The following is a 15,496-nucleotide window of genomic DNA, read 5'->3' on the forward strand; positions in this document are numbered from 1 at the left end:
TTTTTGTATCTTTTTCGAAGGGTGGGCAAGCAAAGTAAGAATTTCATTACATGGTTCTAACATGTACATGTTTTTTACTGAGTATATGACAATAAACTTCTTGACTTGACTTCTTGACTTGACTAAGATGTTAGTATATATAGGCCAGTGTCACAGTGTTCAGGTGGACTTTGGGAGTGCCGGTCGGGGGCGGAGGTATAATTTGCTGGGGGTGTTGGGGATGGGGATAGTCTTACTCTATGATACCTTGCTTGAATGAGATTGTACATTAGTGTCTTGGTTGAAGTGTCTGATACATATGGTTTTGTAAAAGGCTTGTGATTACGCCTCCAGGTCGAGCAGATTATGGACAAGCGGAAGAGCAAGAAGGGCAGGGTGGAGTACCTGGTACGCTGGCGGGGCTATGGCTACGAGGGTGACACGTGGGAGCCGGAGATGCACCTGTCCAACTGCATGGAGTTCATCCACGAGTTCAACCGGCTGCAGGGCGAGCTCCAGCAGGACGGGCCTCCCCTCCGCTCTGGGCATGGCGCCGCTCACGATGCCCGAAAGCAGATCTGCAGGCCGCAGCAGCAGCCCAGTGATGGCCCCAGGGCTGCCTCTTCCGGTCTCGCTGCTGTCCCCTCTGTTCTGAAGCGGCAACAGCAGCTTCCGCCGCCTGCCTCCGGCGACTTGAACGGTAAACCGGACACACAGCATCTCCCGCCTGCTGCGAAGTACCGCCGCCTGGCTGGGACGGCCCTGGGAATGGTGGGAATGCACGGTGTGGGCACCGGCCGCCGGAGCATGGACCTCGCAAGGTCTGGCATCAAGATCCTGGTGCCCAAGAGCCCTATGAAGAGCCGTGCTGCTGGCGAGGTGTCGCCCAGCGAGGCTGCCCAAAGTCTCCAGCAGGCAGGCCAGGAGCCCGACTCCGTGCCCCCAGAGGTAGCCCTGCTGGAAAAGCCTGTGGGGGCCCTGCTGGGGTCCAGGGATGAGAGAGCCCGCATGGGCACACGGCCGCGGACCCAAACCATGCTCCCCCCTCCTCAGGTCCCCATCACACCCACTGCCGTGAAGTCCCTCAACGGTAAAGGTAGGGCTTCCTCTGCCACTGTCAGCTACTTAGATTCTGCGCCTTGCCACGACAACGCAGGCCATTTCCAACATTCTTGCCATGCTGATTTGGGAAGGTCATGTGACAAATACGAGAATAGTAAGCAATTACAGCTCGTAATATGGGCAGGTAAGGTCATATGATCCATTCAGCCAGCAATAAGAGCTGGGCAGTTAAGGTCATGTGACTTTTTCTGCCAGCAGTAACAGCTGGGTGGGTGAGGTCATGTGATCTATTCACATGGCAGGGCAGGTCATGTGACCTCCTGTATTTGGATGACAGTTCAGAGCTGATTTTAAAGTCTCACATGTGTGCTGGTTCTCTCAGCAAACTTCTAGAATGTTCACTATGCCTGTGTCTATATCCACTTGGGTTCCTGCACCAGTCACACTTTCCCAGGCCTTCCCTATCTCCTCCTAGTGACACCCCCCCCCCTTTTGCTGCCCACAGGTTCGTCCTCCTTCATGGAAGCTTTAGCGACAAATGGTTCGGCAAGCCAACAGACCACCCCCATGGGGGCGGCGGGCATGGCGCCCAAGCGGCGCTTAGAGGAACGCTCGGCCTTCGACAGGCGGCTGCGCTTCAGCGTACGGCAGACGGAGAGTGCCTACCGTTACCGCGACATCGTGGTGAGGAAGCAGGATGGCTTCACGCACATCCTGCTCTCCACCAAGTCCTCAGAGAACAACTCGCTGAACCCCGACGTGAGTCCCTCTTGTCCACGACACGCCGCAGTTTTTAGTTTCATCGCCCCACCCTATACATCCTCCATCACTTTTATTCTTATTTTAATTTGCCATATTTTCTGTTGTCTCTCACCCCCAGGGCTGGGGGTTTTGAATCCCAACCCTGCTCATTGTGTGGAGTTAAGATATTCTCCCTGTTTTCTCTGGCCATTCCAGTTTCCTCCCACAGCCCAAAGACACACATTTAGTCTAATTGGTGTGTAATCGGTGGCGATTGTGTGTTTGATTGTCGTTGTGTTGACGTCCTGTCCTTGTGTTGGTGTCCTCATCCTTGTGCTTTCTGTTATACTCATGGGTTCATAACGACCCTGTATTTGGTAAGTGGCTGTAAAAGGGATAGATTTTCTAAGCACAAACTGTTACATAATAACAACAAACAAATTTATTTTTGTATAGCGCGTTATCACAAAATTACATTGTCTCAGCGCTTTGCAGCGTCCCCACCCAAAACCACCAGTGAGTAAGCCATAGGAGTATCTAATCTAACAACAAATCTAATGGAATTTGAAAGAAGAAATATGGAATATTACTTGGGGTGTTTCTCAATACAAAGAACGCAAAGATTGTGCTTATGGTCTTGGCAAGACCAGTCTTGCTAGCTTGCCTTCCAAGAACAAATTTTGGTGCAATGAATCATAGGGTTGTTCTTGTTTTAGGGCTTCCATTAATGACTCTTTTTCCACGGATTAATCTGTGGAGTATTTTAACAATTGGTCGATTAATCTAAGCAATTAATTTTCTTCCAGAAAACCAACTCGACCGATTAGTTTTATTTTATTTTGACAACACCAAACCGTATGTTATTACAGCGCTTTAGATAACGGTTACCGCCTTTTCGACACTATACGCACATTATTTTCGCGCACAATTTCCTAAGCAGGTTGTCTACCTAAAGTAGTAATGAGATGCGTATTGTGACACCAAAAAGTTAACAATTTATATAAATCTTTATGCTTATTAAATTCAGTTAGCGGAGCACGCCACATGCTACTTCTTCATTATTTTTTTCTGTAGTGTCTGTATGTTTCAGTTGTAGCTCAAGAAAACAAGCCGAAGACGCGCGAACACGCGCACCGGCACCGTCAATCAACGTAAAATAAGCTCAGATTCTAGCTTAAACCTTTTCACAAACACTTATTCAATGGAAATTCTAACATAGCAGTTAGGCAACTTTATTGCTTTAATAATGATTGTATTTAGCATCTAGAAGGACAAAAGATATTTAAAAGTCTTTGCCTTTTCTGTCGGTCCGTTATCGAAAATAATGCCTGTGTGTTTTTTCTTCAGGGGCACATGTATAGCGATATCATGTAAAACCACCTTTTTGTTTCGTGATAATTGAAACTTTTTTTTGTTTGTTTGTTTCGAGGCAAGAATGAAATAAGGGAATTTTTACTGTTCTTTGTACTTCTGTTCTTGGATATTGTAACTGGACTCCGACAATGGAAGATACTGTAAAACGGGTGCACGAGAACACAATTAAGTACAGTCAAGTAGGCATATTGAGAAACACCCTCAGTGTTTCATAAAATGATTTCCATGTTAGTATGTGGGTAACCTTATAATGAGTGTATTAATATAGACTAATGTATTGTGTGCTCAAAGATGCCTAGTTGCTATTAATATTCAGATGATGATGATGATGATTATGGCGGTGCAGGTGATGCGGGAGCTGCAGAGCGCCATGAGCACAGCAGCGGTGGACGACAGCAAGCTGGTGCTGCTCAGCGCAGTCGGCAGCGCTTTTTGCTTTGGTCTGGACTTCATCTACTTCATCCGGAAGCTCACAGACGACAGGAAGAAAGAGAGCTCCAAGATGGCGGAGTCCATCCGGTGAGGAATGCTGGGGAGGCCAGAAAACCACCGCGCTCGCTAGTCAGACGGACACATGACAGGAAGGGGGTGATTTGGGAAAGCAATGCCTTCTGTCAGGTTTCTCGCACCCTCTATGTGTGTGTACGTGGTTCCTGTTCACGTTTTCCATATTCTATGGCTCCTGGTCATGTTCTTTGTGTTCTCTGGCTCCAGGTGACGTTATCTATGTTCTGCAACTTTGGTCATGTTCTCCATCTTCTCTGGCTCCTGAAGAACACTCTGTGTTCTGTGACCCTGGTCATGTTCTTTGTGTTCTGCGACCTTGGTCACGTTCTCCGTGTTCTGTGACCTTGGTCAAGTTCTTTGTGTTCTCTGGATCCTGAAGATATTCTCCATGTTCTGCAACTCCTGGTCACATTCTACGTGTTTTGCGACCCTGGTGACTTTGTCCGTGTTCTGCGACCTTGGTCATGTTGTCCGTGTTCTCTGACTCCTGAAGACATTATCCGTGTTCTGTGACCCTGGTCATGTTTTCCGTGTACTCTGGCTCCTGAAGACATTCTCCGTGTTCTGTGACCCTGGTCATGTTCTCTGTGTGCTGTGACCCTGGTCATGTTCTCCGTCTTCTCTGGGTCCTGAAGACATTCTCCATGTTCTGTGACCCTGGTCATGTTCTCTGTGTTCTGTGACCCTGGTCATATTCTCCGTCTTCTCTGGGTCCTGAAGACATTGTCCGTGTTCTGTGGCCCCGGTCACATTCTTTGTGTTCTGCGACCTTGGTCACGTTCTCCGTGTTCTGTGACCTTGGTCAAGTTCTCTGTGTTCTGTGACCCTGGTCATGTTCTCTGTGTTCTGTGACCCTAGTCTTGTTCTCCGTCTTCTCTGGCTCCTGAAGACATTCTCCGTGTTCTGCAGCCCTGGTCACGTTCTTTGTGTTCTGCGACCTTGGTCACGTTCTCCGTGTTCTGTGACCTTGGTCAAGTTCTCTGTGTTCTCTGGATCCTGAAGATATTCTCCATGTTCTGCAACTCTTGGTCACATTCTTTTCGTTTTCTAGCTCCTGGTCACATTCTACGTGTTTTGCGACCCTGGTGACTTTGTCCGTGTTCTGCGACCTTGGTCATGTTCTCCGTGTTCTCTGGCTCCTGAAGATGTTCTCCATGTTCTGTGACTGATGGTCACATTCTCTGTCTTCTATGGATCGTCATGTTCCTCCAGGATCCCTGGCACGCATCCAGAATTTGATGGGAGTGATTGGACCTCCTGATGCTTGTCCTGTCTTGTCTGTTTGACAGTGGCGTCAAGTTAACTGAGAACATCTCATAATGCAGAAAGAGTCTGGATGTGTTGATCTTGACTGCTACTGTATTTGCTCTTTGTGACCAGCAGCAGTTTGGAAAACCATTCTTACATTTACTTATATTTTACTTAGTGAACACTTTTGTCCAAATACAGAGCATTACAAACAACGGCTGTGAAGGGGTCATCTAGACATAGGAGCAGCTAGATTGAGCTTCCGCTGAATATCCAGGTACAAATGTAAGCAGAATTTAACTAAGAGCAACACAACATCTTGCCAGCAAAGTTACCGATAACTAGTCAATAAACAGAAAGAGCAACATTAAGAGCATTCTCGGAAAATGGAGAGGGTCCTCCTACATGATGGCACTACTCCATGGTGCAGGAAAAGTTACAGAGGCAGGATGAATTGCCATAATGAACATGGGCAGTGTTCTGCTGGCAGATCGATGGTCAGTTGACGCTCGTCATGGTGATTGTCTCCTCTTCACGCCCAGGACTTTCGTGAACGCCTTCATCCAGTTCAAGAAGCCCATCGTGGTGGCGGTGAACGGGCCGGTGGTGGGCCTGGGCGCCGCCATTCTGCCACTGTGTGACGTTGTCTGGGCCAACGAGAAGGCCTGGTTCCAGACACCCTACAGCACCTTCGGCCAGACGCCCGATGCCTGTTCCTCCATCACCTTCCCCCGCATCATGGGCGTGGCCTCTGTGAGTGGCCCCTCAGCCGATTGTCCTCCCATTATTTAATCCATAAACTTGTCTAAATGTGGTCATTGTGATACTGTAAACCTGCAACTTCCTTCAGTATTAATAAAATGTCTATCCATCCATCCATCCATCCATTCATCCCTTATATAAACACGTTTCTCCTCTCCCACACTCTCAATCTTTCTCTTTCTCCTCTTTAATGATTTTTCTGCTTGTCTTGCAACATTACACAGCTCAATTCAGAGAAAAACTCAACCTCAAAATCTCTCATTTGCAAATGGACGTTCCATTTTACAGTTGTATGCAATGGTTGTTTAGTATCATCTAGTTACCAGTCTGGCCGCTTCAGCAACAGACGTTGAGCCAATGTTTGGCTGTTTGTAAAATGCATAGTTTCAGGCAGACAGAAGTGTCGTCCATCTGCTCTCTCGCTGCCAACATTTCTGAGTACGTCTGTAATCGCTCTCTTGCTGGCCAGCTCTCCACTTTTCTCCTGCTCCGGTCGACCTGTTCAGTGGAGTCTCTGAATACTTGAATACTTTTTTTTCCCCTGATGCAGTGGATATTTTAATAAACAGACACATCAATATAAAACGCAATGTGTATCTTAAAAATGTGGGAAATTCCACAGTATCAGGTGGCATCGTTTTGGCATGAATTTGCAAGTTTAATTTTGTTGGATCCATGTCACACTGTTTTTCCCCAAGTTATAAAATATTTCAAATCAGATAATGATTTTCGGTGAGGTATCCACTGACATGTAACCAGTAAGTTATTGAACTAGTCTATTTACATCAGAAACACCATTCCTTTGATCTCTGATTTGCATCCTGTGATGTCACTGGTTACCAGTGCCTTTCGGTTGCAAGATCCCTCAAATGGCTATGTCATATTTTGTATACAAAAATGACATTGCTGCAGTTTACACGCAGCTAGATTGTGCTCTCAGTGATGCTGAATACTGAACCGTACCTTTGGAATTGGCCTCACATGGAGACAGACTGGTGAATGCAAGATCAGAATGAAAAACAGCCCTGCCTGTTCAATCTTTTTTCCTACCCAGTGAGGACAACTTGAGCCACTAGGTGGCAGTAGCACTACACCAAAACAAATCACCTTCACAGTGCCTCTCTCTCTGCAGAGGGCTGACTCTGTGACTTAGGTGTTGTTAATGATAACAGGCATAATATTGGACAGACGTAGGTCCTGCGTGCTGACTGTGTCCCTACCCCTCCCCCCAGGCCAGCGAGATGCTGCTGAGTGGCCGCAAGCTGACAGCCCAGGAGGCCTGCACCAAGGGCCTGGTGTCCCAGGTCTTCTGGCCAGGGACGTTCATGCAGGAGGTCATGGTGCGCATTAAGGAGCTAGCCTCTTGTAATTCCTTTGTAAGTCATCAATCGTTCAATTTCTTTTTGTATTCTTTTGTGACATCCCCACTTTTAGCCTTCCTTGTCTTGCTTTGCCTCACAGCCTTACATAGATTGTACTGAAGTTTTTCTTCTTTTGTCCAATGTCTGTTTTCTAATTATTAATTGCTTAAATGCCACAAAAAATCTCCCTTATGTAACTAGATACAGCTCTAGTGGAGAGCATAAATTATATTAACTAAAGTAAAGAAAAGTCCCACCCCGAAGTACTCAAAAAGTACCCCTATTGGTTTGGCACTGGGCGGCATGGTGGTGCAGTGGTTAGCACTGTTGCCTCACACCTCTGGGACCCGGGTTCGAGTCTCCGCCTGGGTCACATGTGTGTGGTTCTCCCCATGTCGTCATGGGGTTTCCTCCAGGTACTCCAGTTTCCCCCCACAGTCCAAAAACATGCAGAGGCTAATTGGACTTGCTAAATTGCCCATAGGTGTGCATGTGTGAGTGTGCCCTGCGATGGGCTGGCCCCCCATCCTGGACTGTTCCCCGCCTCATGCCCATTGCTTCCGGGATAGGCTCCGGACCCCCCGCGACCCAGTAGGGTAAGCGGTTTGGAAAATGGATGGATAGAACTGTATAGAGTAACCAAACTTAAACAGAATGTCTTGTCAGCTTTATGAAACAACATTAATGTCAGGGTGACCTTTGCTGGTCTGTATCTCCTGATCAGCCCATGATTCCTCACACATGCACACAAACACACATGCTAAATATTCTTCCGTATGTTGAGCATATTGTTCATATATCTTTTTAAAGCAACATCATTCTGAATACAAGTGAAATGGCCTCACTTTGACATTAATGAATATATGTTTTTCTTAAATCAAGCTCAAGGCAGCTTCGGGTATTAATTTGCCCTCTCCTCTGAATATAAGAACATAAGAAATTTACATACGAGAGGAGGCTGTTTGGACCATCAAGCTTGTTTGGGGGAACTTAACTAATAGCTCAGAGTTGTTAGAATCTTATCTAGCTCTGATTCAAAGGAACCCAGGGTTTTAGCTTGCGCTACACTAGCAGGAAGACTATTCCATACTCCAACTACACGCTGTGTAAAGAAGTGCTTCCTCATATTCATTTTAAAATGTTCTCCCGCTAATTTCCACTTATGGCCAGGAGTTCTAGCATTTAAACTAATATTAAAGTAGCCATTTGGCTGAACAGCATCCAGACCTGTTAGAATCTTATATACCTGGATCATGTCCCCCCTTAGTCTCCTTTGCTCGAGGCTGAACGGATTTAGTTCAGCTAACCTCTCCTCATAAGACATTCCTCTAAGACCAGGAATCATTCTCGTAGCCCTACGTTGCACCCTTTCCAAGGCAGCAATGTCCTTCTTAAGTATGCTGACCAAACCTGCACACAGTATTGTTGGTGGGGTCTTACCAAGGAATTATATAATCGTAGCATCACTTCCCTTGACTTAAACTCCACACACACCTAGAGATGTAACCCAACATCCTATTGGCCTTTTTTTATTGCTTCCCCACACTGGCGAGAGTGAGACATGGAAGCAACAACATTCACACTTTCACAAGCATCTTTCTCATAATCAGCTACTTTTATTTCAGTGGAACCCACAAACTATCTGTACTTCATATTTCTGCTCCCTGCATGGATCACCTTACATTTATCTACGTTAAATTTCTGCCGCTACCTTCTGTCCCTCGGCGCCTCGGCTCGCAGGTCCTGCAGGAGTCCAAAGCATTGGTGCGCAGCAGCACCAAGGCCGCCCTGGAACAGGCCAACGAGCGCGAGTGTGAGGCCCTCAAGAGGGTGTGGGGCTCTCCACAAGGCCTGGACTCCATCCTCAAGTACCTGCAGAAGAAGGTCGACAATCTCTAGCCGTGGTGACTTTGCGCTTCGATGGGATTGACCCTGTGTCTTGGAATTCTGCGTGCGTGTTTCTGCAGGAACAACTGGATCTGTAACACTGGAAAGGAGAGGTGGGGCCTCGTCCCCATCTCCCCTGAGCCATGTGTGGAAAAGACAAGGAAGAAGGGGTCCCTTACAAGTGTCAAGCTGAATGAAGTACACCTAAGGAAACTCTGACCCCCACCTTCCCAGCATCCTTTGCCTCTTAAGTGCCCTTCATCCACATGCAAAATATTGGACCTGCAACTCCAGCACAGTTAAGCTCACCATTTTGGGAGATCTTTGGAAGGATGAACTGCAGTGCAAACAAGACATGTCTTGCCTAGTGTTTAAGCCTGAAGGCTGGGCTGCTTTTAATTTTGTATGAGCGAACAAGCCTTACTAATTAAGTACGCACCTGGGTGCGGTCATTTGTAGGTGCAGGTGAGACACCATGATGATGGGAGGGGCCACTATTGTGGGGGTGGGGCAGACCTGCCTTTCTATCAATTTTCCAGTTGCTTTGCCATCTGTAGCCTCTGTCCAAAAGACCCCCCCCCCCCCAAACACACATACACACTTCATTGTGCAGGACTCCACCTGGCGATATTAGTTTAACCCAGCGGTATTCAAACTTTTTTTAACAGTACCCCCACCCTCCAGGGCTGATATATTTGTCCAGATCTATCCCTCCACACACAGACACACACTGACCCTAAATACAAATGTACCTTGCAGTTAAATAAGAAGGATGTGCAGAACTTATCAAAGTCGGGGAAATTTTGGACACTCTAAGTATCTCTATTTTTTTATATTTGTAAATGTTGCCCCTTCCTGGTTCCCTGTTTTGTTCCCCCATCACCCCCCTGCAAATTCCTTCATGCCCCACCAGGGAGGTGCACACTGCAGTTTGAATACCTCTGGTTTAACCAATCAGAACGAGGCCTATGTAGGATTCACTTTTAAATAGCTTGCTCTCGTATGCTTTTAATCTTAGTCGCAGTCGGTCACGATTATGACATTTCTTTTTTAGGCAAAATATGTCACGCCAAATATTTTTTATTGGTAATATAAATGTGTGCTCTAGGTTCATTTTTTTTTTATTTAATAAGTTGAATATTAAACTGTCACTCGGTTGTTTTGAGAAATAACAAAGATGTCGCTTTGCTCTGGATGTGATGTACCGCGATGTTTGTGGTGAGGGGGCGGGACTCACACTCACATGTGATGGAGAGTTGCAAGGTCCCGGGGAGTGGGGAGACGCTGACCTCCCCCACCATTCTGCCGAGCTGCTGACCAATCAAGGCTTCCCGTGCTCCACTGTGGTCACCTGGTCCCCGGAAACCAACGACCTGGACATGTCGTCTTCTGTGTGGTTTCTCGGGTTGTAACAGGCCGACTACGCGTGATGTGCAGACGAATGCTGAATGTTTGGGATGTTTTTCATGCATTAAATCAGCATTTTATTTATGTGATATTTATAACTGGCAAGAGAGGGCATCGAAGCCCTTGACCTTCACATGTGGGACGAATATGCATGTGAAATAAACACTGCAGGCTTTTCCACAACACTCAGCTGACCGTGGACTGCAGCAAGACAACATTGTTTTGGGAAAGTTCCTGGAAACTGATTTAAAAAAAAAAAAACTACTGCATTGTTTGTTCATCTAAAAATAACTTAGGCCTTAATTACAGAAAGTATTTTAAAAGACTGACATTTGAAAAATGTCTTTATTGGGGGAAATGCTGAGGGTGGGCGGTGGCGGCTCCCTCTGCTGGTCATTCCCGGTATCCAGTCCCCGCTGCGGCACAGGTTCCCCCAGAACGGCCCCATTCCACTGTATTTTTTAGGGCCCGTGTGTTCAGTGCGGCCGCTGCACCTTGGGACATGGAGCATCCGGGCGTGAATCTATACCTCTCTCTGTTACAAAAGCTTTAAATGGAGAATCAAATTGGCAATGCGGCCGGCACAGTGGTGCTGTGTTTGATACTTTCGCCACACACCACTGGGACCAAGGTTGGAGTCTCTTCCATGGTTCCATGTGTGCGGTTTGCATGCTCTCCCCATGTCAACGTCGGGTTTCCTCCAGCTATTCCGGTTTCCCCTTGTCCAAAAACATGCTGAAGCTAATAAGAGTTACCAAATTGCCCATAGATGTGCATGTGTGCCCTGTGATGGGCTGACACCCCAGACTGGGTTGTTCCCTGCCTTGCACCCATAGCCTCCAGTATAGGCTCCGGATCCCACGCGACCACGAATAAAACTAGTGGTTTCAGAAAACGGATGGAAATTGGCGCCGGTAAGTGTGCGGCGAGATCTGTGCTGCTCGAGATGGATGTGGAATCCCCATCATCTCCCAATCCTGCCAAGGTACCTGTGAATTAACAGCATTCGTACTCCAAGTCCTGTGTGAAAATACGTGTTTCCTGGTGACAGGGGTGGGGTTGTAGAAAACAGGGGCGTAGATTTTGGTATGTACGGTAGAGAGAGATGTCTCTACCAATACTGTGGTAATACCATGTGTGTAGGGGGGTGGGGGGGGTTCAGGGATGATTTGGTCCCTACCAATGTTAAAACCAAGCCTATGCTCTTGCTAGAGAATAAACCTGTTTACCTTTAAATTACTCCTAATGATATGCTGTGGGTTTGTTCATATCCAATCTATTTTTGTACTATCAAATGTCATGCCTACATGGTGGGCAGTTGCAGTGTATCTGCCTTCAGCCTCGTCTCCCGGTGCAATTTTTCTTGGGGACCCGTTTCTAATGAACTACAAATATTATACTGTACAATCTGCGAAGATATTACAGATTAATATGAAATATTCAGCTGTGAAACGCAAGCCGGTTAAAATAAACATTTCCTACATCATGACTGATTCTCTCTCTTCATTTATTGAAAACATTCACTGTGCAACAGAAAAACCTGCAACTGGAAAAAGACCAGGTTGTCATACCAGTCCATCCACTCGCAGTGCATTTAGAAACAATATTACGGCACAGATGTTTTTACACTGGTTTACATTATTCCGCAATCTGTGTTATATGGTAGTAACTCTCATAATAAGGACTGAAACGAAAGAGTTGCCTCTCAGTACGGCTGCAGACCTCAAGAGGAGGTAAATATACACTGTTTTTATGTCTGTACTGGACAGGAGCACCATCTCTAGTCCAGTACACCAGTGTTTCCCAACACAGTCCTTGAGGACCCCCAGATCCCAAAGGAAGAGATTGGGAAACACATTACACTACCTGAACTGGATTTTTCTGTAACATTCTTCTGAGTACAGCTGGCTGACAGCTTCATCAGCTCGATAACCTGGGAGAAGAGTGGCTTCCAGAGGCCCTCTGCTCACCTGGCTGCTCTCTTAATCGCGGGGAACTTGACAGACCAGCGAGACTTGTCACGGAGGGCAACTGTCGTTCGCCCCGGTGCCCATGTGCAGCCAGTAGTCCTGGTTCCCGAAGACCACGAAGCTGTAGAAATTCTCGCCGCCCTTGTGGAAGCCGTGCTCTGCCATCCCCCAGGACACGGGGCTGTCGGCGAAGCCGTGCACCACCAACGACAGCCAGGATGTGAGCTTGGGCTGCTCAAAGTAACTCCTGGCAGTGAGAACACAGCAACGGTTGCATATAGTGTCAGGGGGTGTGGCTAAACGTGGGCGGGACTACATGGCGGTTGGGTAACGACGGCTTCCCAGCTTACCGGAGCTTCTCTAGCAGCGACTGAATGTCCTCGGGCAGCAAGAGGCCAGTGATGGAGCACAGCAAGGCCTGGCTTAAGGTGTTGTATTGTTCCGGACACGAGTATGTTGACAAGAAGCTGGTCGCGTCATTGTTGCTGCAAGCATTCAGTTGCCCAATGACAATCAATGGTTTGGAGGGTCTGATTTTTCCAGACACCAGCTTCCTGTTTGCTATAGAATTGTCATATAAATTTTGCCCCTTTGGACTGAACCTCACTGATATACCTGGACAGTTTTCATGGTTTATATAATACAATAAATACATAATACTAAAAAATTATGATCTTTCTTCCAGAAATATTATTATTATTATTATTATTATATCATTATATATAATTATTGAATATATATCATTATTATTACCAAAATATTAAGACCAACCCCCATCAGTGACGTTGCTAAAGATATTGGACCACTCAGTGTACCCCCTCCCGCCCCCCCTTATATAGCAAATACACAAGCAGGTAATGTTGACTATCTCAAACAAAATGGTGTGGTGTGCTCATGGTCAGCCGTGTTGAGTTCCCTATAGCTGGAACTGTCAATATTCAATACAGTCATTTATTTAAAAAAAATTCAAATAACTATATAGGAGGCAGCAGCGACTGAAACTGGGTTACACACAGTGAAGTTTACAAGTTGAGGTGCGATGACCTGACTCACCAGTCGATTTTCATGGTGACGGCCCCCAGCCACTCCAGGAACTGGTGCGGCTCACAGGAGCCCTCCCCCCGAATGTCACAGCTACGCAGGACAGGACAGGGCAGGCTGCTCAGCTTCTGGGTGCTGACGGATGCCTGGAGCTCCCTGCAGTGGTACTGGGAGAGGCGGGGAGGCAGCATACCACCCTCATCGGCCACTAAAAACACACAAAGTCCCAGCCAATCAGGATGTGGCAAAATCCTGCAGCTGAGAATTTTGTGATGTGCGGCTGTCTGTATAAAATACCAGGACAGCTGTGTCTAAACCTGCATCCTCTTGACAACAAACAGCCTACTTACCAGTGCTGTGTCTGGCCAGCAAGAAGTCCATTTTAACTGGAACTTTTTCTTTAAGTGCCCACAACACTCGGTTGTACCGTTTCGAACCCGGAACCATAGATTTGTCTGTGAGGTCTACAGTCACCACTACAAATAGAGACATTCAGAGGAACAGGAATAAATCAGCTATACAAAACACCACAATTCTTTAGCACAGTAGTGTTTCAAGCGTATCCACCAGAACTCACCGTATCTCGTGGGCTGTTTGTGGGTGTACTGTGAAGCTTTTCCCTCCAAACCCATTTGTTCATACATGTCTTTATTCACAGACAGAATCATCTGGCCTGAGAAAAATGAGATCCAAGCATGCTGTAAGAGCTGCATGTATTAAAATGCACGTATCCACTACCAGTCGCGTTTGAACACACTGAAATTTTCCACAGTCGCATGTTACTCACTTAACATTTACTAGAAATATACTCAATATCATTTGCTAACAAATAAATGCACAGTATGTTCAGCGTTTGAGTACCTTTATTAGCAAGAAAATGCCATTTCTTTGATTCACCAAAACAACATCCTCTAGCATTTATAACAGCAGAGAAAAATTACAGAAAAATCTTTCTATAAGGGACATTAAGTACTGCTCTGTTTCATGGGATGAAACAGTTAACTAGTGCATTTAAAGTTAAAGGACAGCCTAGAATCTGACTATAGCATCACCACACAGCCAGTTAATAGGATGTCAGACATGCACTATTACTCTTTCCATGTCATAAGGTTTACTTGTTTTATATGAGTTATACTTTCATTTATTGTTGTTCATTCAACTTTCCAATGCGTGACAGGAATTAAAAAAATGTGCAGCTTATGAAATAATTGGAAAAATGTAAAAAAGAAAAAAAAACCTATGGTGTGCAAAAACGTTTGACTGGTAGTGTACACGTTCATAATGGTGCACCGGGAGATAATTTCTCCTACCAGTTGGGAGGATGGCAACAACGTCATCTTGGTCGATTCTCCTGTTGTGCGACAGGGCATAGAAACGACCTACATCAAACAGCAGAGAGTGCAAGTTAAACCACCGAGAATACTGATCACTATCTGTACAGGTGTCTTCTCGTAAACAAACGTGAGAAAAATGTTCAATTTTAATGTCATTTTACCTTTCTTTACAGTTTTCTCCAAACATTCTTCTTCCAACAACTCATACACAGGTAAATCCTTAACCAGATAATATTTTGTGAAACCATTGATGGCGTCGTTCACTTCCGAGGGAAGGATTCCGCACTCGGGTATGAAAACAGATACCTGCAGAAATCGGTGATGTTAAAATCTGACAAAAAAATCCGTAGTTGCTCTTACGATGTTTATGGTCGCGGTAAGTACCTGTAAATATACTAAACGACCCACGGTTTACTTAGAAATAGTAAAGTAAAATTGTTAAGATCGTTGCTCTTAAGTTTTGTAGGATTACTTATCACCTAAATTCCGACAGTAAAGAGACTTACCTTGTAGTTGAAATAGTGCTTGAGCACGTGTAAGTCGTGTTTGGATTTTTCATTCATAAAATTGGATTTCTCACATACCAATATATTTCTCGGGGACCGCAGTAATTCAGGATGCATTGTTACTTACAATTCTAGTATAACGAAGTAAAAACTGGTTCTTTGCAGCATTATATAACTCGACTACTCTACATAGCACCTCATGTGAAAATGTTTACTTTCAGTATGGTCATCTAGATGACGACCAATCGCAGCCATTTAGAAAGTCCCGCCCAGTACGCCATATCCCGTTATAACGGAAGTGACGTACTTAGTCATAG

At 45.9% G+C, this 15,496-nt stretch overlaps 2 protein-coding genes across 5 annotated transcripts in view; one reads left to right on the top strand and one right to left on the bottom strand.

Moving 5' to 3' along the window:
- The window catches only part of LOC125740582 (chromodomain Y-like protein), a 106,179-nt gene extending 95,505 nt beyond the window's left edge, over positions 1 to 10,674 (top strand). Inside the window, exons 2-7 of the mRNA XM_049011914.1 lie at positions 334 to 1,075; positions 1,547 to 1,800; positions 3,503 to 3,675; positions 5,454 to 5,664; positions 6,906 to 7,049; positions 8,775 to 10,674. Of these exons, the coding sequence (XP_048867871.1) occupies positions 334 to 1,075; positions 1,547 to 1,800; positions 3,503 to 3,675; positions 5,454 to 5,664; positions 6,906 to 7,049; positions 8,775 to 8,933 (1,683 nt within the window). The 3' untranslated portion in view covers positions 8,934 to 10,674. The remainder of the gene's footprint in view (positions 1 to 333; positions 1,076 to 1,546; positions 1,801 to 3,502; positions 3,676 to 5,453; positions 5,665 to 6,905; positions 7,050 to 8,774) is intronic.
- A 59-nt stretch (positions 10,675 to 10,733) lies between these two features.
- Positions 10,734 to 15,421, bottom strand: rpp40 (ribonuclease P/MRP 40 subunit). 4 transcript variants are annotated; one of them, XM_049011921.1, is made up of 9 exons: positions 15,180 to 15,421; positions 14,835 to 14,979; positions 14,650 to 14,718; positions 13,917 to 14,012; positions 13,690 to 13,815; positions 13,352 to 13,547; positions 12,649 to 12,783; positions 12,299 to 12,545; positions 10,734 to 10,822 (listed from the first exon to the last, which is right to left on the bottom strand). In XM_049011921.1, exons 1-8 carry the CDS (start codon positions 15,294 to 15,296, stop codon positions 12,347 to 12,349), a joined length of 1,083 nt encoding a protein of 360 aa, XP_048867878.1. In that variant the 5' UTR covers positions 15,297 to 15,421; the 3' UTR covers positions 10,734 to 10,822; positions 12,299 to 12,346. The 4 variants fall into 4 exon arrangements, with proteins under 4 accessions (XP_048867878.1, XP_048867880.1, XP_048867879.1 ...); XM_049011923.1 differs by having other exon boundaries at positions 10,743 to 10,816; XM_049011922.1 differs by lacking the exon at positions 10,734 to 10,822 and adding an exon at positions 11,819 to 11,874.
- Between the last annotated feature and the right edge of the window lie 75 nt (positions 15,422 to 15,496).

This window comes from Brienomyrus brachyistius, chromosome 4 (genome assembly GCF_023856365.1).
Source record: "Brienomyrus brachyistius isolate T26 chromosome 4, BBRACH_0.4, whole genome shotgun sequence".
NCBI lineage: Eukaryota > Metazoa > Chordata > Actinopteri > Osteoglossiformes > Mormyridae > Brienomyrus > Brienomyrus brachyistius.

Bases quoted from the DNA above. Each gene is read 5' to 3' on its own strand.
- rpp40 (XM_049011921.1), bottom strand. From the start codon at position 15,296: ATGCATCCTGAATTACTGCGGTCCCCGAGAAATATATTGGTATGTGAG. The intron at 14,719-14,834 runs GTAAAATGACAT...TGTTTGATGTAG, and splicing joins GGAGAAAACTGTAAAGAAAG to GTCGTTTCTATGCCCTGTCG. The intron at 12,546-12,648 runs GTAAGCTGGGAA...TCTCACTGCCAG, and splicing joins TCGCTGCTAGAGAAGCTCCG to GAGTTACTTTGAGCAGCCCA.